Source organism: Fistularia commersonii, chromosome 24 (assembly GCF_037954325.1).
Source record: "Fistularia commersonii isolate RoL2024-O1a breed Wild chromosome 24, RoL_Fcom_v1.0, whole genome shotgun sequence".
NCBI lineage: Eukaryota > Metazoa > Chordata > Actinopteri > Syngnathiformes > Fistulariidae > Fistularia > Fistularia commersonii.
The window spans coordinates 12,374,643-12,397,915 of record NC_141307.1 but is presented as its reverse complement, the minus strand read 5'-3'; the positions used below and the strand labels follow the sequence as shown (position 1 = coordinate 12,397,915).

The 23,273-nt window shown below is 44.1% G+C and overlaps 1 protein-coding gene across 3 annotated transcripts in view; it reads right to left on the bottom strand.

The window, feature by feature from the left end:
- Positions 1–209: 209 nt before the first annotated feature.
- The window catches only part of col16a1 (collagen, type XVI, alpha 1), a 70,712-nt gene continuing 47,648 nt past the window's right edge, over positions 210–23,273 (bottom strand). For 2 of the 3 annotated variants that reach the window (XM_086171216.1, XM_086171217.1), the window contains exons 32-68: positions 22,935–22,970; positions 22,799–22,852; positions 22,608–22,676; positions 22,408–22,461; positions 21,986–22,012; positions 20,746–20,802; positions 20,279–20,323; positions 20,036–20,107; positions 19,219–19,272; positions 16,741–16,791; positions 16,543–16,662; positions 16,277–16,318; positions 16,088–16,159; positions 15,957–16,001; positions 14,715–14,759; positions 13,055–13,105; positions 12,900–12,956; positions 12,716–12,769; positions 12,595–12,639; positions 12,463–12,516; positions 12,339–12,374; positions 12,177–12,239; positions 11,971–12,042; positions 11,797–11,850; positions 11,591–11,635; positions 7,710–7,754; positions 7,473–7,526; positions 7,273–7,326; positions 7,119–7,169; positions 6,591–6,680; positions 6,420–6,455; positions 6,269–6,313; positions 4,813–5,007; positions 3,756–3,819; positions 3,400–3,576; positions 3,187–3,264; positions 210–1,993 (exon numbers count right to left, since the gene is read on the bottom strand). In XM_086171216.1, coding sequence (XP_086027342.1) covers positions 1,800–1,993; positions 3,187–3,264; positions 3,400–3,576; positions 3,756–3,819; positions 4,813–5,007; positions 6,269–6,313; positions 6,420–6,455; positions 6,591–6,680; positions 7,119–7,169; positions 7,273–7,326; positions 7,473–7,526; positions 7,710–7,754; positions 11,591–11,635; positions 11,797–11,850; positions 11,971–12,042; positions 12,177–12,239; positions 12,339–12,374; positions 12,463–12,516; positions 12,595–12,639; positions 12,716–12,769; positions 12,900–12,956; positions 13,055–13,105; positions 14,715–14,759; positions 15,957–16,001; positions 16,088–16,159; positions 16,277–16,318; positions 16,543–16,662; positions 16,741–16,791; positions 19,219–19,272; positions 20,036–20,107; positions 20,279–20,323; positions 20,746–20,802; positions 21,986–22,012; positions 22,408–22,461; positions 22,608–22,676; positions 22,799–22,852; positions 22,935–22,970 — 2,457 coding nt within the window. In that variant the 3' untranslated portion in view covers positions 210–1,799. The remainder of the gene's footprint in view (positions 1,994–3,186; positions 3,265–3,399; positions 3,577–3,755; positions 3,820–4,812; positions 5,008–6,268; positions 6,314–6,419; positions 6,456–6,590; positions 6,681–7,118; positions 7,170–7,272; positions 7,327–7,472; positions 7,527–7,709; positions 7,755–11,590; positions 11,636–11,796; positions 11,851–11,970; positions 12,043–12,176; positions 12,240–12,338; positions 12,375–12,462; positions 12,517–12,594; positions 12,640–12,715; positions 12,770–12,899; positions 12,957–13,054; positions 13,106–14,714; positions 14,760–15,956; positions 16,002–16,087; positions 16,160–16,276; positions 16,319–16,542; positions 16,663–16,740; positions 16,792–19,218; positions 19,273–20,035; positions 20,108–20,278; positions 20,324–20,745; positions 20,803–21,985; positions 22,013–22,407; positions 22,462–22,607; positions 22,677–22,798; positions 22,853–22,934; positions 22,971–23,273) is intronic. The other variant, XM_086171218.1, reaches the window with a different exon arrangement.

Sequence of the window (23,273 nt, the reverse complement as noted above, 5' to 3'; positions counted from 1 at the left end):
TAAATGTGTGTTGATTATTATGTAGTGGAAAAGGAATGGGTTGCGATGTGCTCCGACAGAAATCCTGTGTTAATGAATTCGGCGAATAATAAAAGTTCCCGCTGAAATCATGACTTTTTACAAAACACAGTAGTTAAGACTCCGGATGTGCTTGTGCCACCGTCATTCTAACACAGGGTGTTCGCAATTAAATGACTGATTCGTTTGCATCAACTAAAGTTATTTATTGTTCTTAATACAATCATCTGTAAAAAACAAAAAAACAAAACAACTTTCTTTTTTCCTTCTTTTTGGCTGAACAGGTCGACACAAACCAATAAACATGAAACTTTTTGTAAAAATCAATGTTCTTCTTTACATGAAAGTTAAGTGCGTGTTTTTAGCGGGACGCTATCTCACCTAGCACGGCATGTATGGATGGTGTTTATGTTTATTTTTGAGCTGCAAAGCCTCTGTTTGTGTAAAATATCCAACGTGACTATTCCGATGAAATGAGGATAAAAAAAAAAAAAAAAATCCACAAATGTTTTGCTTTTCAAAATTTACTTCTCTTTACTTAAAAAAAGGAAAACATTATATAAAAGGCACACAGTTGTGTTGGACAACATAATATACAAAATAACGTGTTGCTGACAAAAACGCTGCTGCTCGAAGACTCAAGAAGATTTTGTTTTTTTTTGTTTGTTTTTTTTGCCACGTGATACAAAAGCGGTTTTGTTTTTGGCCTTTTCATTTGTAAGCGTAACACTCGCCAGAGCTGAACGTTGTTAGATTGAGTCAGAATTTATAAGAACAGATAATGAAATGAAAGCACCAGGTGATCACAAACATGGAGAGGAAGAAATCCAAACATCCAAAACAGGAATATATAAACTTCTTTCAATCTTATGTCATTTTCCTCACTCTTTGTGATGAGCTCTAAGATTGTTCATATGTTTCTGACTCAGACAAATGGCTGCAACCACCGATGAAACAGACAAAATGTTATTATACATCAATGTTCTCATAAATCTTATAAATCAAAGTAAAAATCAACCTGAAACAAGTCTCTTAAAGTGGGTTCAGTTCAAAATTCACTTGCATTTTGGGGCACATTTTGTTTTTCTATCGGTGAGGACGAAACATAACGGGCTGACACGGTGAGCGATTGTTTTTAAAAGTATAAAAACATTATATATAAATATGAATATTTACAAGCCAGTCAATCCATCAAATAGGGCATGGACACATCTATTTCTACAAATCATTTCAAGGACTATTTTCGTACAAATCAAATTACAACATGTTCTGTACCTTGACCACCGAGACGTCACCTTGTGAATGCGCAGGACGCACTTTAACTGTGATTTGCGAGCAAAAGTGTGAAAGGCGGAAGCGGCGAGCTTCAATGTCATGTTACAGTTTAAGGCGAATAATACTGAAGAAGAAACAAACAAAACATTTTGTCACCTCGCCCCCGGTGTTTGCCAATTATCGAGAAGAGAAAAAAAAAAAGCACCGGTGGAAAACGCGGCAAAAGAATAAAAAGACGAGAACCAAAATAAGAAATCGGTCTGGCTAACGATTGGCATTCAAGGGGAAAGGAAGACGCAAACACGACTACCGTCTCAATCTCTCTCCGGTGGCGCCTTCGGAACGGGATGGTGGATTTTTGCCTGGGACGACAGCTAAAACCTAAAGCGATAGTTTGAAACACCAAAGGTACTTGCTTCATTCATCTTTAGTCAGATTGAATATATTTGGATCTCAGGATTTGCATCTGAAGTTTCAGTCCCTCCGCCCCGGTTACCTCACGCCCTCTACCAGGGGCCCTTGATGGGGGGGCCCTTGGGGCTGTACTCTACTTGGTGGCTCATGCAATCCGCAGGGTTACACCGCCCGTCGTTTCCTTTGTTGCCGGGCTGCCCGGGAGGGCCCGGGATCCCCGGGACGCCCTGCTGGCCAACGGGACCCGGCGGCCCCATCTTGCCGTAGCCCGGAGGCCCGGGGATACCTGGAGGATCGAATCGGAGAGAAATAATCGTCAGTGGATTCAAAATGATGACAAAAGTGCTCGGGGTAACGTTTGCCAACTGATAATAGGTTACGTTCGGCTGAATAAATCAACGTTGTCGCAAGCGAATGAATAAATGACATTCCAAAGGAATGGTTTGGGATCTGGATATTGATACTCAGGGAAAGGAAAGCGATGCAACATTTGGAGTTTTTTTTTTCTTTTTTTTTTAATCATCATTGGAATAAAAATGTGAAGTGCTCGATGTGAGAGCGACCGCAGATGCTAATTTGCAAATCTTGGCAATGCTATCTGAAGTCTGTGATTAAAGAATCTCGGATGATGATTTCGGGGAGGCCGGGGGTGAATCAGCCCTCTAATTTATGCAAACTGTACAAACGGATGGGAAACTGTTTCGTCAAATGGTAATTACTAATCAACATCAACACAAACTTTTTCAAACATTTACAGCTATTTTGTAATGTAATCATAGGTCCTTCTGTAACAAGTGGCGGGAATTGGCCACCGTTTTGTGCATATCAAGTTTTGAGAATAACCAGCGGATGATTCTTGCAGATCAGTGTTTCTACAGCTAAATTTGAAACTAAAAGTAAACGTTTTGGAAAATTTAACCGTCGCTGTCTCCCATTTATGGTCCCCCAGGCCAGGGGTCGGCAACCAAAGAGCCATTTGGACCCGTTTCCCCACAGTAAAGAAAACACCAGGAGCCACACGACCCTTTTGAAATAAAAAATGAATAAACACAGCATTTAACTTTTTTTTTTTTTTTTTTGCTATTCTATGTATAAACATAATATGTGTTTTTTTTTTTTTTTTTTTTTCTCAAATCGAACTACTGCTGAGAAATTACATTTCTGCATGCAAAGACGTCAGGTCGAAGGTTACTTTTCAGCAAAATACTCAATATCTATTTGAGTCGTCCTTGTATATATGAAAAAAAAAAACAAAAAAATTATCCACCGGCAGCAAATCTCACTGTGCGCCATCATCCTTTCACCGTTGCGTGCAGTCGCTTAAGAGCAACAAAAATATTTTGAAACATTTTATTTAGATGTAACAATATTGCCATAACCTTCAAATTTAAAATGACATTTTAAAATGAACAAACTAAAATAAAATACATTTTAATTAAATACTCAATTACTAAATAGACGACGGGAAGCAGGCGTTACCTGGTGCACCTGGAGGTCCTATATCTCCCATCTCCCCAACACCCTTGTCTCCCTTTTCTCCGTTAGGTCCTCGTGGTCCTGGAACAGTGAAAGCACGGAAATCATGAGTTTTCATGTTGACGCTGAGACCGACGTCACGGCCGGATTGGTTTTCAGCATCGTAAAATAGAATCGCGTCGGTCAGCGTTTGAGTCGTATCACAGAATGGTTGACCTGGAAGCCCTTGAGGTCCTGGACGACCTTGTCGACCGATCTGTCCCGGGAGCCCGGGTGATCCGGGCGCTCCTGGATTACCGGGCGTCCCGTCCTTTCCTGGGGGTCCCGGCCGACCCGGGGATGCGACCATTTCTACTGGCATCTGCATGCGAGACATGTAGTAGGCCATTCTCTCTGGGGTGGGAAAAAGGGCCATAACAAAGAGTGACTCCGCAGTTACAATAAAAAGATCTGTCCCAAAGGAGAAATGGAACGGTTCCCCGAATGCATCCGGAGAGAAAGTATCGCTCCAAACTATAAAATATGGCATTGTGCACCGTGATGCAATTTTTGAGATCGCTGTCTGCCCTTACCGTCGAAGATTTTGATGACTTGCTGGCGGATGAAGCTCTTGATTTCATCATAATTCACGACGGCCTATGAAATGGTGAATGCAGGGGGAAAAACAGAAACGAAAAAAAAACAAAAAAACAACGTAAGTGCAAACCGTAATGACGCCACTATTACAGAAAATTATTTGCTCGAGTGGACGGATGAGGTGAGGGACTCTGGTTAGCGTCCGTTCGACTAGCATCCAATCTTCCTTATCCTGCACTCAGGGTTTGGGGGGTGCAGGGGGGTGCAGGAGGCTAGCCAAGGAAGTTTAGGATGTCTGAAGAATTGACAGAATTTGAATTACGGGAGGAATTCCACGCAGAGAATATGCAAACTCCACACAGAAATGCAGAATCAGAACCAGGGACCTTCCTGCTGTTGGCAGAAGTGCTGATCATTCTGCTACCCACAACTAACTGCTACTTCTTCATCTTCCTTTCTTTTGGTCTTTTCCCTTCAGGAGTCGCCTCAGCGAATCAACCTTCTCCATCTAACCCTCCACTCTCACACCAACCAACTAAATATCTTCTCTCACTACATCCCTAAATCTCTTTGGTCTTCCTCTAGATCTCCAGTTCCAGCATCTGTCTGCCAATATATTCCCCATCCCTCCTCTGTCCGGGACCCAACCATCTCAGTCTGGCCTCTCTGGCTTCATTCCTGATCCTCTCCATCCTGGCCACTCCCAATGAGAACCTCAACATCTTCATCTCTACGACCCCCAGCTCGTCATTCTCACCGTCTCTAAACCATTCAGCATCGCTGGTCTCACCACTGACTCGTCCACCTTTCTTTTCATTCTGGCTGATAATCTTCTATTTCTTTGTACCCCTGAAACCTTACTCCTCTTGTCCACACTGTCCTTGTTGACCTTTAGTACTTGGAATCCTCCAACTTCTTGACCTCCCCTCCCTGTAGCCTCACCGTTCCATCCTCTCATTCCCACCCACATGTTCTGTCTTGCTTTGACAAACCTTCATTCCTTTCCCTCCCCAAAATATCAATCAGTCAAAATAAAACCGGCATGTATCTCACATCATGTCCTGGTGATCCTGGCGTTCCTGGGAGACCAGGAGGTCCCGTTGAACCCGGGCTTCCTCTCTCTCCTCTCGGACCGGCGGGTCCGATCATCGGCTGTGCATCCTTGGAGTGATACCCTCCACCTCCGGGGAGCCCTGGTCGACCTCTCTCACCTGGGGGTCCCTTCAGACCCGGCGCCCCCGGCTCCCCCTGCGGGAACACATGGTAAGGTGGTCATCTCAACCACTGAATATACTTTTAACTTAACTGCAGGAAGAGTAGCTGTCGCATCCATCAATGCATCAAGACCTCCTTTTATTGCACTAAATAGGAAAGTTTAACAGAATGTGTTGGAAAAATAACACGACCGGAAGTGTCACATTTTGGTTGTTGGCGTAGAGGAGCCAAGAAATGGGTTAAAAACAATTTCAATGTTTTCTCTCGCTTTTGTATAACATTAACCCGATCTACTTGCTCATCCAAGGAGCTTTGGTATTAAACCTTGTCCTATGTTATAAATAGCGGTTATGGGTTAATGTCATCTCGGGAGACTCAAGAATAGAGCATATCTCTGTTTTTATGAATAAGAGAAATGCGATGTTGTGCTGTATTTTCGGAGGAAAAAAGGGTCAAAAGTTAAATTATCTTTGTATCGCAGCATTAAAGGCTCAAATAACCATTTCAGACGCTGTAAAAAGAGGAATATAGAGAGGACCATAAAAACCATCAGGCGCCGATGTTGAGATTCACAAAGATCTCGATGACCTTATTTCAAGGAAGAAACAGCGGCCGGCTTTCGACTGCATGTGTATCGCTTTCCGCACACACACACACACACACACACACACACACACACACAGAATCCACCACTTGAGCAGCATTAAAACTCTCAGAAAGCATCCCCGCTGTATCCGGGACAGTGATTTATCGAGGACAAAGCAGCCAATAATGGACGTCTAATGTTTACAAGTCACTGACAGACAAGCGGCTCTTGAAATTGAGAGAAGAGAGAAGAATTGAGGAGTCCGTCCTCGTCGCCTCTCCTCTGTTCTCTGCTAGCGTGCTGCTAAAACGCCTGACAATCCCTGACAAAGCCGTCCTGTCAGCGTGACAAATAGCCTCATCTAGCATCTCCTCTCATGCTTAATAGCATTATCCCAGAGGCAGAGAATAACTATATCACGGCTTCCACCTACTGTAAGCCGAGGTCTGAGGAGAGGGTGACGGAAACCGAGGCTGGCCGCTAAGAGAGGGGTGACCGGAGGCGGGGATGAGATAAAAAGGGTAATGGCAGGGGGTTTGGAGGGTGACTGACTTGAGATCATTTACAGCGTGGCCGCCCGGCAGACCAGAATACATGGAGGAAGCCTGTAGAGCACCAAAAGCGCTCTGGAGCTCCAGAACAGAAGCATTTATCAACATTCTCATGGTGATCTGAGGTAATGAGTCGCCGAGTCAGGTCATCTCTCACCTTCGGACCCGGCTGCCCGTTCTCTCCCGGCATGCCCGCCGCTCCCTGTAAAGACCGACAGAAAGCCGTGGAGGAATTAGCCGCGCAAATCACCACGCCCGTCCCTGCATTACACTTTTTTTATCGGGGAGAAATCCGAGTCATTACTCACGTCTTTACCGGCAGAACCATCAGTCCCGGGCTCTCCCTAAAAGACACAAGTCAAAACAAGAGAAAAGGTCAATTGAGATCTATCGGCATCGCCGCAGACGTGTAATTACATTTTTCCCGACCGTGGTTAAGCTCAGAATGAAATGTATCTGTGTTGTTGACCAGCACTGACAATGGGTCCTGGATGTCCTGGTGCTCCTGGAGGTCCAACCATCCCGGGGAGCCCTCTATCTCCAGCCTGGCCCTTGTCTCCTTTTATACCCTGGAGACAGACGGGGGAAGAATGGGATATTCTGTTGTAGATTGTTACTCCCTCATCAACCGCTACTCCCTCTCTCTCAAAAACAATAACCAATATGTGGGAAGAGTTTCATCAGTATTTAACATTTTGTTATTTTCATGTTAACGCCCTCTTGGTCCCAAAGCGATGCTTAGAATAGACCTACTTCTACTCAAGCTATAGCAGGACGCTAGATGCTGTGTTTTTACCTACTTCTGTCGTCATCCAGTCGGGAATTTGTGTAACTGGTGATACAACGGTTACTTTCAGAGCCTGTCTTGTTTCACATCCAGTATAATGACAATAAAGGGCCATTCTATTCTATTTGTTGAAACAAGCCATGTTTTCTCTAAAGTGTAAAAGATGCAGTTAACAGAATCTCCCTAGCCTTGACTGCATGTGACAGAGGCTCCTTCTCACCACTCCAGGTGGACCAGCAGGTCCAGGAGGTCCCGCTGAGCCCTGTAATCCCTGCAGGGTAGCAAAAAAATAAAAAATAAACAACAAAAGCTGAAGATTGAAAATTGAGATGGATCACCATAATCGCAATGGGAAAAAGGAGCGATTGACTTACAGCGCTGCCGGGAGGTCCGGGGCGTCCCTGAGCTCCTGGGTTTCCGGGATCACCCTTGAAAGGTCAGAGATTGACCTTTAGTGATCTCCAGGGTTACACGTGCTGTGGTATAAGCTCGCTCTGGACGTGATTTCGAAGCTTTCTCTCTAATGTTCATCCAGATAAACTCACGCTGCTTTGGATCGGAAGCAAACACTCACCTCATGTCCGGGTCGGCCGGGTGATCCAGATGGACCCCTCGGTCCGACGTCTCCCTGAAAGGTGGACGCACAGATATCCACACGGAGAATGAGACAAGGAACGAAATCCCGCCTTTTTGTCACAGCGTGATTTCTAACTTTGATATAACTAAATTGGCATAAGCAGAAGCAACGGGAAGCAATTGCAAGTGGACAAACAGAGACATTTTGTTATGGTACAGCAATGAGTTGGCTAACCTTCTGTCCAGGGAAGCCAGCATGGCCAGGTTTCCCTTTGAATCCCTGAGGAGAGACATCAAAGAGAATGAGATTGGTACAGTATCAAAATTCACAAAGTCGAGGCTGCCAAAGAACAGGCAGACGTGTCTTTGAAATCCTGAACACCTGCTCTTGGGTAGCACACAAACCGAGATACAGAGTAAGAATGAAAAACAGGAGAAAAAAGGAAGAGGGCGAGACTGACTTTAGAGTGTGAAGATCACACCGTTGCAGGAGAAAGTATGATCTTTCAAAAGGAGAGCGAGCTTAGAAGTTTCACACAAGGTCACACCGTCAGTCACATCTACTAGATTAATGGCGCTTCATCATGATCGCCCGGATTAAATGCATGCCAAAATACATCGAATATCCCGAATGAAACATCGAATGAAACATCGTATGGCTCCTGTTGGCGACAATAGCTGATCTGGTCATGCTTCTGCAAAACTGTACGTTGATCCAAAACCTCTATAACAGCTTCGATAGCATGGGTAATATACGTCACAGATATGCTAACGTTTACCGGTTTAACACAATTTCACAATACGAAACACAGACAAATAACATCCAGGACTTGGCCGGGACTTACGACCGCGTCATACGGGGACTTAAAATTGTCTCCGGCACCTTTGAGGAGTCTAGTCCGCAATAGACATTAACTTCAACTAGTAAACAAAGTGGTGGCACCTACTTACTGACTCTTGCCTGCAGTCCGACAGGCAGCCTGCAAGCTACAGGCGCGAGCATCTGCTGCGAGCACCGACACAATATCTAGAAGTGCCGGATCCGGTGAATTTGTGGGACGTTACCGACAAATGCTAAATGAAAAATATTTGATATAAATACATTGTAGGTATATATTGATAGCACATAATTATCATGACAGGATTAGCAAGCAGGTTATTTGCAGCGTCCTGGACAAAAGTTTAATGGCACCGTAGAACCGAAGTACCAATATACTTCTGACATTTGTGAATTGCTCCTACATGCTGCAATATGGCTTTTGGCAAATGAAGCCATACATCTTATCAGTCTTTCATAAACCTATATTCAGACAGACAATCCCCCTCCCGGCTCTTTGCAATGCTGGTAATAGCCGGTTTATTGTGTTGAGGAAATTAAGGTTATTGTGGTTGTTATTTTTCGTTTACTCAAGAGTTCCTTGAGCTGTGACTCTGCTGACACAAGCAGTGAACTTGCACATTGTGCCCCCAGATATCTCCTTCTCATGAAAAGTACTGTTTACTAAATTATTTACACTTAGTTTGCTTTACAACCGAAAATATACAACGGATTTAACAGCAAAAATCTTGAGAGTGAAACCCAAATGTAACACGTTTTGCTCCACGGGAAGACCAGACGAAGGTTTTCAAGGTGGTCAACCTTGCTCGGGTTCACGTTCACAAAGTTTAACATTAAAATATGAAAACTACCAGGAGGTCTAAATGTGAGATCAGACGGTTGTATAACTGCATGTGACCCTGTGATTTTACTGGCAACCTGTCCAAGTTAGACCTTGGCCAATGCAGCAGAAATAGTAATAGTTATTGTAAATAGCTTATTAATCAGTGAACGCATGCAAAATGCATCAGTGCTGTGGGGTTTTGTAAAGACACAACATATAAAGAAATAGTGTGTGTGGGTAATAATAATAACTTATTTGTAAAAAATGAAGATTAATCAGGATGCCAACAGTGTTGGTTCAAGCCCTCGAGCTCTTTGCAGCTTTAGACCACATTCACATCCCCCAGCACGTCAAGGTGACCAGATACCAGTTTGCATCACATTTGGGAAAACCTGGAGATGCACGATATCTTCCCATCCTCTACGTCATCGATGGCGCGATGCAGACCGAGTGACATCCAGGGACTCCCAGGAAGAACAAGCCGATATGCGGGCGCCACCACCGGATCAGGATACAAGTGGGTAGCCGGTACATCTGTTGGTATGTTGAGGTTATGTGACATCGTTGGGATGGCGTGCACGGGGAGACACGGCCATGGAACCTCACATCACCAATAGATGGGCGGCACCCGAGGAAAGTAAAGCCGTGATCCAAGAGGAAGTGTAAGACCTTGAGAAGGAAGCATGGAGGTCAAGGGCAAGTCAAGCTTACTAGCCAGGCTGATCTAGCCTGGACTAAATGGGACCTCGCCGGGAAGAAGATCACCTGAGCAGACCTATTGAGACTGGAACCCTTCCATATCTCTTTTATAATATTAGCCAACACACCGGAGCAGGAGAGGCGCAAAAACGAAATCGACATGAGAACAACATCCATCCGGTTTGTAAGGAAAGGAGAAAAGTCAACAAGTAGCCTGCTGCAGTTCCCCCTGCTAGTCCAGACAACCTTGAGGCCAGGTGAGGTACTGTGGTCAGAGGAGGCAAAGAAGATCCTTTTCACCAAAAACAGGAGCGATCGAGCCTTCGGAAGAAAGAGAACAAAATAGCGGGACCTCTTGAAGGACTGCAGGGGAAAAGGTCGGCAGGCATGGCTGCTCTCAGTGGAGGTAGCCTGCAGAGGGTTCCCCACAGAGCCGGTGCCGAGGACGCTCACAGCCATAGCAATGACGGGAAGGGGAAAAAGATAGCGGCGCACAGGACGGGGGAGGAATCAGAGGGACGCTCTGGCTCATTATGGAGCAGGAGGAAGGAATGAAGCCGGAAGCCGGGAGGATAAGATCGGCAGTGATTTGACCACCACTGTTGAGCCACCGCTGGGAGGCTCAGGGTTTGAAACACCCGATTATCAAAGGGCGCCGTCTGATGACATCTACGCCTCCTGGCCAAGGCTCCGCTCACCAACGGGGAATGAAGAGGGGAGGGAATCTCTTAAACCAATTATATTTGTGTGTGTCATCACACATGCTGGGCTTTGCTAATCTTTTTTTGAACTCAATACAAAAGAAACCTCACGTTAAGTTATCTACTTCGCGTACATGGACAAAGGTGAGGTTACACCCTCCGCCAGTTACCACATTATCACAAAACATTCAAATAGATCACCCTTTATCAATTTAGAGTCTTAACTTTTGCACGCTTTCCATAAGTTGGAGGAAGCTGCAGAGCACAAACAAGAATGGCATTTTCTTTTCAAATTGTTTGTTTTTTTTTTTTTTGAAAGGCTTCCTCGCACAAATCAGCCCAACATCCGTCCGGCCATTTTTCCCTCTGGCCACCCGAGCAGAGATCTCGCATCCCTCCGTACCTTGCTTCCCCTTTGGTAAAATCTAAAAATAAAGAACTCGATAGCATTTGTGTCCAGTGTTTTCATACCTGACGCATGACACACTTACGATTTTGGACACAGCCTTTCAGTCCAAGGACTGCAGTTTTATTTTATCTTTTTTTTGCATCTGCAAGTGACTAAACTTTCAATGACAATGTTAATGGGAAGGTGAGCAGCAGGTGTTGTTGCTCTTTTGCATCATCTCACTTTTGCCAGCTAAGTATGCTAGCTGTTCCGGAGACACTGTGCTGTTGCCATTTTGCCAAATGTCGTGATAATCCTGATGGTAAACATTTCACGATGAGGATACAGTGCATGGGAGCCATGAATAGAGCCGACACATCTAGAAGATGTTTGCATACACACTGGATGTTTGGAAACAGGTGGAGAGAGAAAGGTCACGTTCTTTGTGCGCAATTACACCGCGAAATTATTAGATTTTATTCATGCGTCTGTTTATTATCTTGGTTGGTTTGTCCTCAACAAACTCATGCGAAACTCCCTGACCGGTGGAATGGTGCTGAATTAAAATGTCAGAAGGCCACTTCCGTTGACACGAGTGCCCTTCCACTTCACTCTCATGACATAAGATACCAAATCGGGCCATGCAGATGTTAGAGGTAAAACTCACTGGGATTCCACGTGGTCCGGCAGGACCTGGTGGGCCAATCTCTCCCTATCAAAGAAATAACAAGAGTCAAAGTTCATCTATTGTACACATTTTTTTTTTCCCTTTTTATTATCAGAGGCATGACTAGCGCGAGGTTTGCTTTGTATGCGTAGGCATGCCTGTAAAGGCAATCATTTTATACAATCCATACGGTGCGTACAACCTACCCGCAGCCCTGGTTTCCCATCTTTTCCATCAATTCCTTCGATACCAGGAGGGCCCTTTCATCGGAGGAGAATGGAAGGGGTGCGTATGAATAGTGGAAGACAGGGCAGATGTATGCGATGGATCAAGCGTGGAAAAAAAAAATAAAATCAAAGACTGATTTCAAATATGTATACCATCAGCCCTGGGGAGCCAGGTGAGCCTGGGGGTCCGGTTGATCCCTGAGAGCCTTGAGATCCATCATTGCCCTGAGAGAGACGGAAAAAAAAAACAACAACCGGATAATCAACAGTAATATGAACACTCTATTTATTTATTCATTTCCAGGGCAAAGTTTATTGTAAAGCTAAAAGAACCCAAAATAGCTGAATGCTGGACAAACCTTTTCACCTTTGAGGCCAGGAGGTCCTTCCCTTCCAGGTTTACCACTGAGACCTGGTGGGCCCTAAAAGTAAACAAAAAATAAGGAAAAAAAAACACATTATAATATAAAGTCGTATCGGTTGTTCCGAAGGGTGTTAATCACAGAGGAGACTTAGCATACTGGCGTTCCTGGGAAACCTGGCTGTCCTTGGAATCCCTTTACAGAAAACAGAAAAAAAAAAAAACATCAATATTACATAACGGTATCATTTCTTTTGATTGATTTTTAGCTCGCCGACTCGTACCTGATCTCCTTTGGATCCGACGGGCCCTGCCGATCCCGCCTCGCCTTTACCGCCCTAAAAACGGGAGACGTCCCGATTTAGAAGTCTGTTACTAAAATCGTGAAAAGGTGAGATTCGTAAGGAAGCACCAACCGGAGCGCCGGCCTGTCCTGGGTATCCGGGGGTTCCGGGCGAACCCTGAAACCCAGGGGAAGTGTTAGTCGTCGCTATCAAACTCTGATATTTACGGCGGAGTGTCAGTGTTGTGACTCACGGATTCTCCCTTTTGGCCGCCGCTTCCCGAGCTTCCTCTCTCACCCTTCAATCCCTGACAAAATTTAGGGCGGCCGGTCAATATCGGGTCACAATCGATGTAACTACCGTAGCCATCCGTTAAATCTGTCAGGTCGCCGTCAATCCCATAGTTCTTTTATAATGAGGCTGGGAAAATAAGTTACCGGCAGCCCGGGCGGTCCCATGGTTCCTGGATACCCCGGCGTCCCAGATGGACCCTGAGGTAAAGATCGCACAATCAATTACTCAGAAACCAATTTTTTTTTTTTTTTTCTACATGATACAAGTTCCAGGAAATTGAGTGGCAGATACTTTCCTGTTCACCCTTCAGTCCTACGAGTCCAGGTGGCCCTTGTTCACCAGGCTGACCCTGAAGATGAGAGGAGGGGAGAATAAATAGAACATGAAGCCGGGGGAGGTTACATGCATGTTCGGGAAGGGGAGCTCGATCCGACGGCGACGGATCCAAGGATGAAGCAAGTCGACAACAGAGGGGGGAAACATCTTACTGACATTCTGCGCTCGGCTTTGGGATTGCCTTCATTTTCTGATGCCCTCTTATCGAAAACCTCTATGGGTCTTCAGAATGATGATTTCTCTCTATGATGGCGGTAAATCACTGCCTGCTTTTTTTTCCCCCGGTGTTCATCAAACCGGTGTCTGAACCACTTTCTCTCTGATTGCCAAATGTTGCCTCACACTCCATCCCCTTTCCTTTTTCCACAGCGGGTTCAGGTGAACATGCCAGGATTGTTGCGGATTGCGAGATGATAACAAAGACCGCAAACGGCCAACAAAATGCGACGCCGGTTTATCGCACGAGACGAGCGCAGGCAGCAGTTTGCTTTGTAAATATCTGCAAATAATATGTTTACTCGGCCACCTATATTACAGGAAACCTTTTTTATTGGTTGTTTTTTTAAATCGATGGATCATGCCGACTTTTCGGAGGGTGATTACATCGGTGTCGACAGGTACTTATCGCACCTTTAAAAACGATGAGAACGGAGGGTGTGAATCCAGTGCTCTCGAACAAAAATAAAATGCAATTCACCAAATAGCCGAAAGATTCGAGATAATTGCATCCCTCACAGCGTGATTGCTGAGGTGGAAACGTAGAGGAGGCGATGACTAATTGATCATAAAAGTGGAAAGCTAATTAGCAACTGGTCATTGTGAATAATCATCTCATCGCTGATTGGACGTAATGTGTTGGGTAAATTCTCACACTTTTCTCCCCCTTCCTTCTCAATAAGCCACAAAACACGGGGAAAGCAAACACCTGCTAGAAGTGTTACTACGCTGCAAATGGATTCCACGCTGCAAAAACACAACTCATCCATTTGGCATTTCAATCCTACTAAAACTATAATTCTGTATGAGCAGGGATACGGGGAGGCCTACGTCTGCACGGCGACGACGCACTCCATCACCTAGATGGGCAAATAATTGAACAACTGGGGAAAGAGACAAGCAAAGCCTTTCCTCATCCGAAATAACTTTTATTAAAGTGCCACGGAGAGAGTCCGAGGGATGGGAAGACGGAAGACGCGGCATCATCAAGTACTGCTTCATTTAAAAGGGAGACGATTCATATTTAAGATGAAAAGCCAAAAATAAAGATTAGATCGGATGAGGATATTACGAGATGAAATGGAAATACATTTACTCAAGTACTGTCCTTAAATACAATTTCAATGTACCCAAACTTCAGGCTGTTTCCATTAAGGTGCTCATTTTCTGAAATCTGAAAACATTATGATCATAGTTGCAATGGGATTATATTAGAGACATAATCAGCTGCATTTAAACCCCTCTGTTTAATTTGGTTCTTAATAGTAACGGAGCCTATTTGTCACGACAAGCCAAATGCCATCGCGTCTATGAGCCGTTAAAGCACCGGCATCCGGGACTGCTGGCCAGAAGACAAGTAAAAATAAAACGGAAAACAAACAAACCAACTTGGGAGCGTGACTTACAGATGCACCCGAGGGTCCTTGGGGACCTGGGAAGCCTGGGGGTCCCTGGGGAAAGACGGTAAATGGGAACTTTCAAAAACACTGGGGATACAAGAGAGTCAAGCTTCCATTTGTGAAATCTATCACCTGACAGCACTGCGTATGGTTTGAACACGCAGACAATTAAACGGAGATTGTTCGAGGAAATGAAAAAGGTGTTAAATGTGTTTCTGTAAATCAAGGCTCAGTGTGTTTCACTACATTTTACAGTGTTTATTTTCAGGCCAGTAGGGGTCTCTGTGACCTCGTGGAAGTAAAAGTGCAAGGACTCGGTCGGCATTTTAAATCTGAAGCTTTGATAAAAAAAAATAAATAAAAAAAATCCAATGATGCTGCCCTAAAAGCTTAAAAAAATCAATTATTATTCCTCACAAAACTTTTTAAGGCAGAGACTACAACTCATTATGGATTTCAAACATTTTTTTTTTTTTTTTTTTTTTTTCCGGTCGACTGACTCCTAAGTCTACATTAGAAAGAAGGGAGAAGAAAAAAAAAAACAACAAAAAAAACCCCTCAAAGTATGCAAAAGGTTTTTTTTTTTTTTTTTTTTGTTACCAGTCAACTTCTCAACACAGACAAACAACGATATGATATCTCTACAGCAGAATTCATCTCTCTGGTGTTTCCATTATCTGCCAAATAAATAAAAAAATGAACACGGTCATTATCGGCTCTAAGCCAATTGTTAAAACAAAACTATCCATTGCACGAGTAAATACGACAGAGGTCCCCAAAGTAAACAGCTATTAATAACCCGGTACAAAATAATTTCACATAACGCTTGCGTGAATGCAAAAATGAATCGATAAATAAATACGCCAATAAATAGGATAAAAATAAATAAATAAATACTAGTCATTTTTCTCTGCTTTTTTGCATTGATTAAATAAAAAGGTGGCGAATGTAGAGTCTACTGTCACAAGAACGTATGAATTAGCCAATTGAATATTTGATATATTTATCCGGGACTATATAACAAATTTTAAGACACATGTTCCCCCGCTGTTGCTCCAGTTTCCTCCCGCAGGCTAACAGCACGCCACATGAAGGCCTTTAAATGCCCGAGCGTGGAGGAGAGACTAAATGGCTGTAGGTCTGTAGATGTTTGCGACGCGTCCAGATGTGTGTATAAACTGGAATGAACAGCGGTTAGATGAGTCGTTGGGCCGAGTCTGTTAGGAGACTTTCAAAGTAAAGATTCACCATATGTCCTTGCAGACCTGCGTGGCCTCTCTCTCCAGGAGGGCCCTGTAGGAAAGACAGGGAAAGATTTTATTTTTTCATAAAAATGCATTCACCGCTTGCAAGAAAGATGCATGCACGTGCGCGCTCACCGTGTCTCCTTTTATTCCTGGTGGTCCAGGCATGCCTGGGACTCCAGGTGCTCCTGTCTGGTACCGGTCACCCTGTTGACGGACAGAAATGCATTCTTTTGAAGCAGATAACGTGCACGCAGCTTGCTTGCCATCGAGTGTGTGTGTGTGTGTGTGTGTCCAAGGATGATGATCGCGATGCAAACTGACCACCGCTTGCGTGGCCTGCTCCCTCTGCAGCCTCTCCAAACACTGCAAGCAGAAGAGGAGAAGGAGTTACCAGAGTAACGGGTCTTTGCTGGCGTGATGTTACGCTGGACAGGCAGCGACTCGCATCCAGCCATTCAACCTCAGACACAAAGTGAAACGTGAGATCGTCATCTTTTGCTCCTCAAAGACGAAAACACTCTGTGCTACTAGCTTGGACGTTCAAGAGTCAGATGGAGAAGCTTGAGAAGATGGAGAAGCTCTGTTACCTGATCACAGCTATCCAAGGGGGTTACGCCAGGTTTGCCCTGGTCGCCTTTCTCCCCCTTGGCACCGGTCGTACCGGGGACCCCCGGGGACCCCTGGGAGCACCCGTCCACACAGGTTTCCTGCATCATAGAGGACAGTCAGATGAACGGAGGACGTGGAGAAGATGCTGGACAGTGCTCCTGACAAGGTGTACTTACATCATCATCTCCCCCGGTAGCATCTTGAAGCAGCCGCTGGATGTCAGGGCTCTGGAACAAAAGCAAGGAAATTGAATATCCATCAATTTAAGTTTCATATGGAGTCACCTAAATTAACACTTCTGCAGTTGACAAGCCAAAGAAAACAATTGACTGCGGTTCAAAATAGTGGAAAAAATTGCAGTTGTATTGGCAACTTCATTTTTAAACAGTTTCCCCTTTTTTTGAAATGAGGGACTTTCTAGTGCTTTTCCATTGAGGACTCAACATTACTGCTCCTGGAGCCGCCACCTTCTCTTGGTGGCGGGGTTCCCTGTGTCCCTGCGACCCCCAGGAGCCATGTTTTGGGGGGCTTTATGCCCATTGTGGGGTCACCCAGGGAAACAAAGCTTTTTCAAACACTGCAACCCAATCCCAGATAAGCGGTAGACTATGGATGGGACTCAATAAACCAAACCGTCATCGTAGAATAATTAAAATGTGGCAGAATTATGATTTCGAAACCCTTTTGTTCTCACACAGGACGTACCAATACATGAGGAGTAAATCAGATGAGCTACAAAGAGCAGGAATGAAAGAAATGGGGATCTTTTGGGGAGGATAATATGTCAATTGTTAGCAATCGCTATTTTTCTCTAAAAAAAACTCTGATATCCCTTCAGCAGTATTTTACCGTCAAAGAACACTGCACCAAAAAATACCACCTTTCTAACTTGTTTCCTCGAACCATTTCACACATGCGTGACGCATGAATGGAAAGAGGCAACTTCGCCGCGCTGTGATCGAGCGCCAGATACACCCATGCCAAGTTTTAAGGCATACATTTAGTGCTGCAACAAAAAAATGCTTTTAATTGTCACGTCTATCCACCAATTGTTTGACTGATGCACGAAATTGAAATGTAAATTTAGGTTTCCCAGATCCCAAGACAATGTTTGGAAATATGCAAAGCTCACATATATCAGACATACTTTAAAAGAAAGACAAAGGAACCAGATGATTTGAACATTTTTTGGGCATTTTCTTTGTACAAAGTAGCTCAAATCAAAGATCAGGATTGGCGGTAAAGTAGAAAAGCGGATAACTATTTGATATATGCTGAATAACGACTTACATTTGCAACCAAATTGGAAATTCATATGTTGATACACCTGTGTCATTGATTTGATTTTGGATGTACGTGACATTTCCATAGGTGAACAACAACAGAGACGTCAAGATAACTAAATGTTGCTATCTTTAACAATATTCATGTACAAAAAACAAACCAAAAGAAACGACCTCAGCCTTAAAATAGTAAAAGCAATTAAAAAAAATAGTCTACCGAAAGAGAGACGAACCCCGCTGTCTGTACCGAATTAAGAAACACAAAAACTCAGTCGACAAGTTCAATTACGTTTAAAAGCAGCTCCTCCCCCTAAAAAAAGAAAACAGTTGGGCCTTTTGTACCGAGACAATTCATCAATAGCGCCTGGCCCGGCCACAAAGTCATTAGAAACTCATTTGACATTGTCCAAACTGGAGCCATCAGGGCGACAGGCTATTTTAATCCTTGCACTTATTGACCGTGATATGTGATAAAACACGGCTCGGTACATTAACGCACCGAAGACGGCGGGCTGATATTGTGTGCGTTTCAAAAACAGGCAACCCTGATTTTTGTGCTTTAGTTTTCATCGATAGTTTTATCTCACAGGTCAGTACAAACATGTGGGAGAGCACAAACAAGTCAAAGTACCTGTGCTGAGAGGACCTGCTGAAATTAGGCAATTCAAAGATGCACACATTTTGGTTTAATTGCTTGACAGATTCATTCGCCTACAACTTTAAGAGCACAAATCCACGTGTCATTCAAGACCCTTCGATCAGTTGATCATAAATGTGTCCCAAAATTGAATCAAGACGGGGCTTTGACATTGAACTACTTATTACATGTCTAGTTTGAAGGGGTAAGATCAGCAGTGATGTTACTTTGGTGATATTTGGTCATTGGCCCAGAGACAATAAACGTACAGACAACCACCGTATGTCTGCTGTTGCTCGAGGGAAAGAAGGCCGTCATTTCCGTGTACATGTGTAACTTAAACCCACCCGGTGATGACGAACACACACTTACACTCCAGGTTAATTTTCACCAATGCAATCGTGTTAATCGTGTTAAGATACCTGGAGTTCACCGTATCATATCCTCAGCCGCCACGGGTTTGACTTATATTGGGAAATTTTCCCCGGGGCGCATTTCTGTAACTACTCAGAGTCACCTATGACCGATTATTTTCCATTTCTACGCCGTTAAAAATGAAATCTGTTTACATAATGAGAACATGCCAACACCCACTTGCTCTAAAAATATATAAGATACCTTTTGAGTGTCAAAGCCTTGTGCTTTTGTGCTACTTTGCACAGACAGCGATCCTTCAGATTTTAATTCAGTAAAAGAGAGTCCCTTCTCCCCCTTTTACTCTCTAAATTACTTACGATGTGTGCAGGCAAACCGGGTTTCCCCGGTATCCCGTCGTTTCCGGGGATACCCTGAAAGAAGGAACTGAGGTTGAACTGATTTGTCGCCGATGGAGAGCGAGCCACTCCCGTCTCCACTTGTGTTTAGTGTCAAAAGGGGGAAAGACGAAATGACCAAACCTGCTCCTTTCCCAGTATTCTATATCTTTTAATTTCCTCTAAAGTGTTAGGAAAAAAAAACAAAAACAAATACCCTTGTTTCACTTTTAAGAAGTATTGCATTAGTATTCTGGATTTTAGTGTCCACTCAGCATCATTGACAAGAAAAAAAAAAAAAACAAACCCTTCAATCCAGTCACCATCACCACTTCTGACATCTGACTCCAAGAACACTTTATTTGAAGGTCCACTCAAATACAACTGGTTGAAAAATAAACAGGAAGGACTTTTTTTTTTTTCTAAAAATGATGTCGCATTTCATCCTTTGCTTTTCAAAAGCGGACCTTCAAACAACTGTTCATTGCATAAATGTCCTTCCCCAGCGCTTGCTCGGTCGCTCTTTGCAGGGGTTAAGCCGTGAAGCAAGAGACTGGTTAGTGCGTTTTACCATTTCATCCGGACAGCTGCAGGCTCTTCAAAACAAAAACCGTCTCGACTCCATTTCCTACATGCATCTCCTGACTTTTACTCAAACCGCCTGTCAAAAGGCTCTGCTGCAATACCCCGGCCGCCCATGCTGAAAGCCTGTACCGTAAGAAGCTTGCAGTTCAATTCAGGTGAACAGAATTTGCTGAATTGAACCAGGCGGAGATCCCGTTCATTATTTCCCTCTTACCTGCGGTCCTTGAATTCCGGTTATACCTTGGGGCCCCGGTGGGCCGGGGGGGCCGGGAGGTCCCGGAGGCCCCTGCAAAACAAACCGTTACTTCGGCCAAATTGCGCAATAAAGTCCATCGGAAGGATTCGGACACTCAAAGCATTAAAAGAATATGGCAGCTATATAGAGGGGAAAAGTTATAAGGTAGAAATGAAGACCAAACTTTCAAAGTTTAGTTATCTGGTGGCTGACAGAGCACACCTGAGGCCCGGGCTGCCACGTATTTATTGGAGTTCCTGGAGCTCCCTGGAAGGAAAATGTAGTTACAGTCAGAGCCGTCCTAGAGCTTGCACAAAGCGTGATGTTAAAAATAAAATGAACTATGGCAAAAGAAATACACTTTGCTTTCTTTTTCCAAGATGTCTTCTGCCCTGTCATTGTATATAATAGTGTGTATAAAAGCTGCTCTGGTCTGACTAATATGTGGAGGTTCTCTGTCATCCGGGTCCTGGCGAGATCTTCTCGTCGTGGCAACCGGACGTGGATTTCTTCACTTGATGACGTTTCGGCCCTCGTCCGAGAACTGAAGAAGCCTCTCGGATGAGGACAGAAACGTCTTCAAGTGAAGATATTCAAGTGCGGTCGCCACGACGAGAAGATTTCAACAAGAGATGTGACTAATTGCGTTCTATCATGCGTTATCGTGTGTGTTTGCGTCAGGTACTTACAGGCCCGCCAACTCCCATGTGCACAGGCATCAGACAGTTGCACTCTCCAGGCTCGCCCTGAAATACACGGTGGAAAATATCCTTTGAGATTTCTGGCATACCTTTCCTTCCTCTTTGTAATCAAATCCAAATTCCACTTTAGGATATGTCATGTGTACCCTCATGACCTTCTATAACTACTGAAGCTCCTCTAATACAAACCTACTAGCAGCACCTTCTGCTCGCTCTAAGCCATCTCAAGCAAAACTGTTCTCAGTTCTACTACCTCAGTGGTGGAATAAACTTCCAGAAGCAACAAGACTAGCATCATCTCTCTCAACCTTCAAGAAACAGGTAAAAACTGTTCTCTTTCAGGACTTTTTACTGCGCTGATGCCCCAGATCAGGTTAGGCACCAAGTTAGGCTATGCAGTGTGTGTGTGTGTGTGTGTACATTTGTGTATGTCTTTGTCAAAAAAAAAAAACAACTCAATAACCTCAGCTTACTGTTCTGTATATTTCCTGTGCATCGTGTATTTGCAAGTGTTATTTGCAGTCCTTATGTCCTCTATTGTAAGTCACTTTGGATAAAAGCATCTGCCAAATGCAATGTAATGTAATGCAATATAATGTAATGTAATGAAGCCCTTTTCCATCTCTTCTATTCTTTGTATCCTCCTTTCTCACAGCAACTAACTTAACATATAACTAGTAGACATTGCATTGTATTAAAGTGCCGTGAATGTAGCGCGTTCATATGTTGCCTCACCAGCTCCTACACGGTTATATTTTTAGAAAACGAATTGAAAAAAATAAAAATGACCCCTTTTTCCAATTTCCACTGAGTTTGTTTGAGACTCCACGGTGTAACCTTTATTCTTTGTCTTAAATCTGCTTTTATGACAGGCCCTGTCCCACGTCACACACCCCTCCCGGCCCTAAAGCACTGCCTTCCACTTCCTCGTCTCTCCCACCCTCACAGAGTAATTAATAGTCTTTCACACACACTCTCTTGAGCCCCAGAAACTCCGTCTGCCAGCAACAATACACTTGTCACCTCTGCTGCTAGTCTAGCTGTGCCCTGCAGCCAGCGAGTGTGTGTGTGGGTGCAAGCGCACACCCATATGTGCTCACACCCACATGCACACAAGTGTGTGTCGGGAGGTGGTTGTTGAACCATCTCTTGCGATTACCATCTGTTCTAACCCTTTATTTTCAAACCCCTCCAAGACCCCTTCATCCAAATAAAACGGTAGACTTACCTTGTCCCCCTTAGCTCCATCAAATCCCTGCAAGACAGAGTAGAGCCCACCCACACACACACACACACACACACACACACACACACGCACGCACACACACATGCACGCACACACACGCACAGTTACTTTAGCTTTGTTATTTCCAAATAAAGCTAACGGGCAATGAGCTGAGTGCAGATCAGGGGACAGAGGATGAGATGGTAACAGACATTGCCTCTGTAATGGATCGAGGCAAACATCCTTGGTTATAAACGCTGCCTAAAATCAAGGACATTTTTGAAAGAAACTCAAAGAAAATTTAAAAAAAAAAAAAAAAAAAAATCTCCCCATTTACTTGGGTAGAGGTAACAATGCTATTTTTGCAGCTTAAGTTTGTCAAGATTCGCTTGAAATAATGATGCAGTTTTACAAAGGTGACTCACAGGTCTGCCGTCAGCTCCCGGCGGTCCTGTCGAACCAGGCATCCCGTTTTTACCCTGTGGGGTAAAAAAAAAAAAAAAAAGCGAAGCAGTTAGAGAGGAAAAAAAAAAAAAAGCAGTTAGTTACAGATAAGCTAAAGAAATGTACGTAAAGTTGTGACATCGATGTACAAGGAGATTTGAAAATAAAGCCTATATCCTACCGGGGGCCCTTCGACTCCCATGCCGACGGGGCCTTGAGGTCCCGGAAGCCCGTCTTCTCCTTTGTCGCCCTGCGAGCGGGAAACACCCACATGATAAACCTCACCGTGTGGCAATATTTAATATATCGGGTTTTGAATTCGTAACAGGTTGTAACGACAAGCGCAGCTTCCCTCAATATATCTTACGCGACCTTTTCTCCTGCAGGGCCGGCTGGGCCTGGTGAGCCTCTGGATCCAGGAGAACCCTGAGTAAAAACATTCACTTCAGGCCAAGGGATATATATAGTCAAGAAAAATAGGACTTCATAAAATATGAGTGTAACTTACTGCAACACCTGGAAGCCCTCGAGGTCCCTCTTCACCCTATGAAATGAAGGAGAAAAGCGGTCAAAAGTAACCAAAATGAATGAAACAAATCAGGATCGAGACCCAAGATAAGGTTTGGATTGTAATTCGGCAATTGTGATTGTATTTCATTCTCAAAGGGTTCCCGAGAACTTAGCAGACACTATCTTGATACTCTTTGTGTCTTATCAGTCTTCGTGATGGGATTAATCAATAACTATCTCGGGCTGTCTGGGTTTCTTCGGCTTCTTTTTCCACAAACACAAACACGCCACTTTGGACGGTAAGATGAAAAAAACGGCAAACTCATCTTTGAGTTAA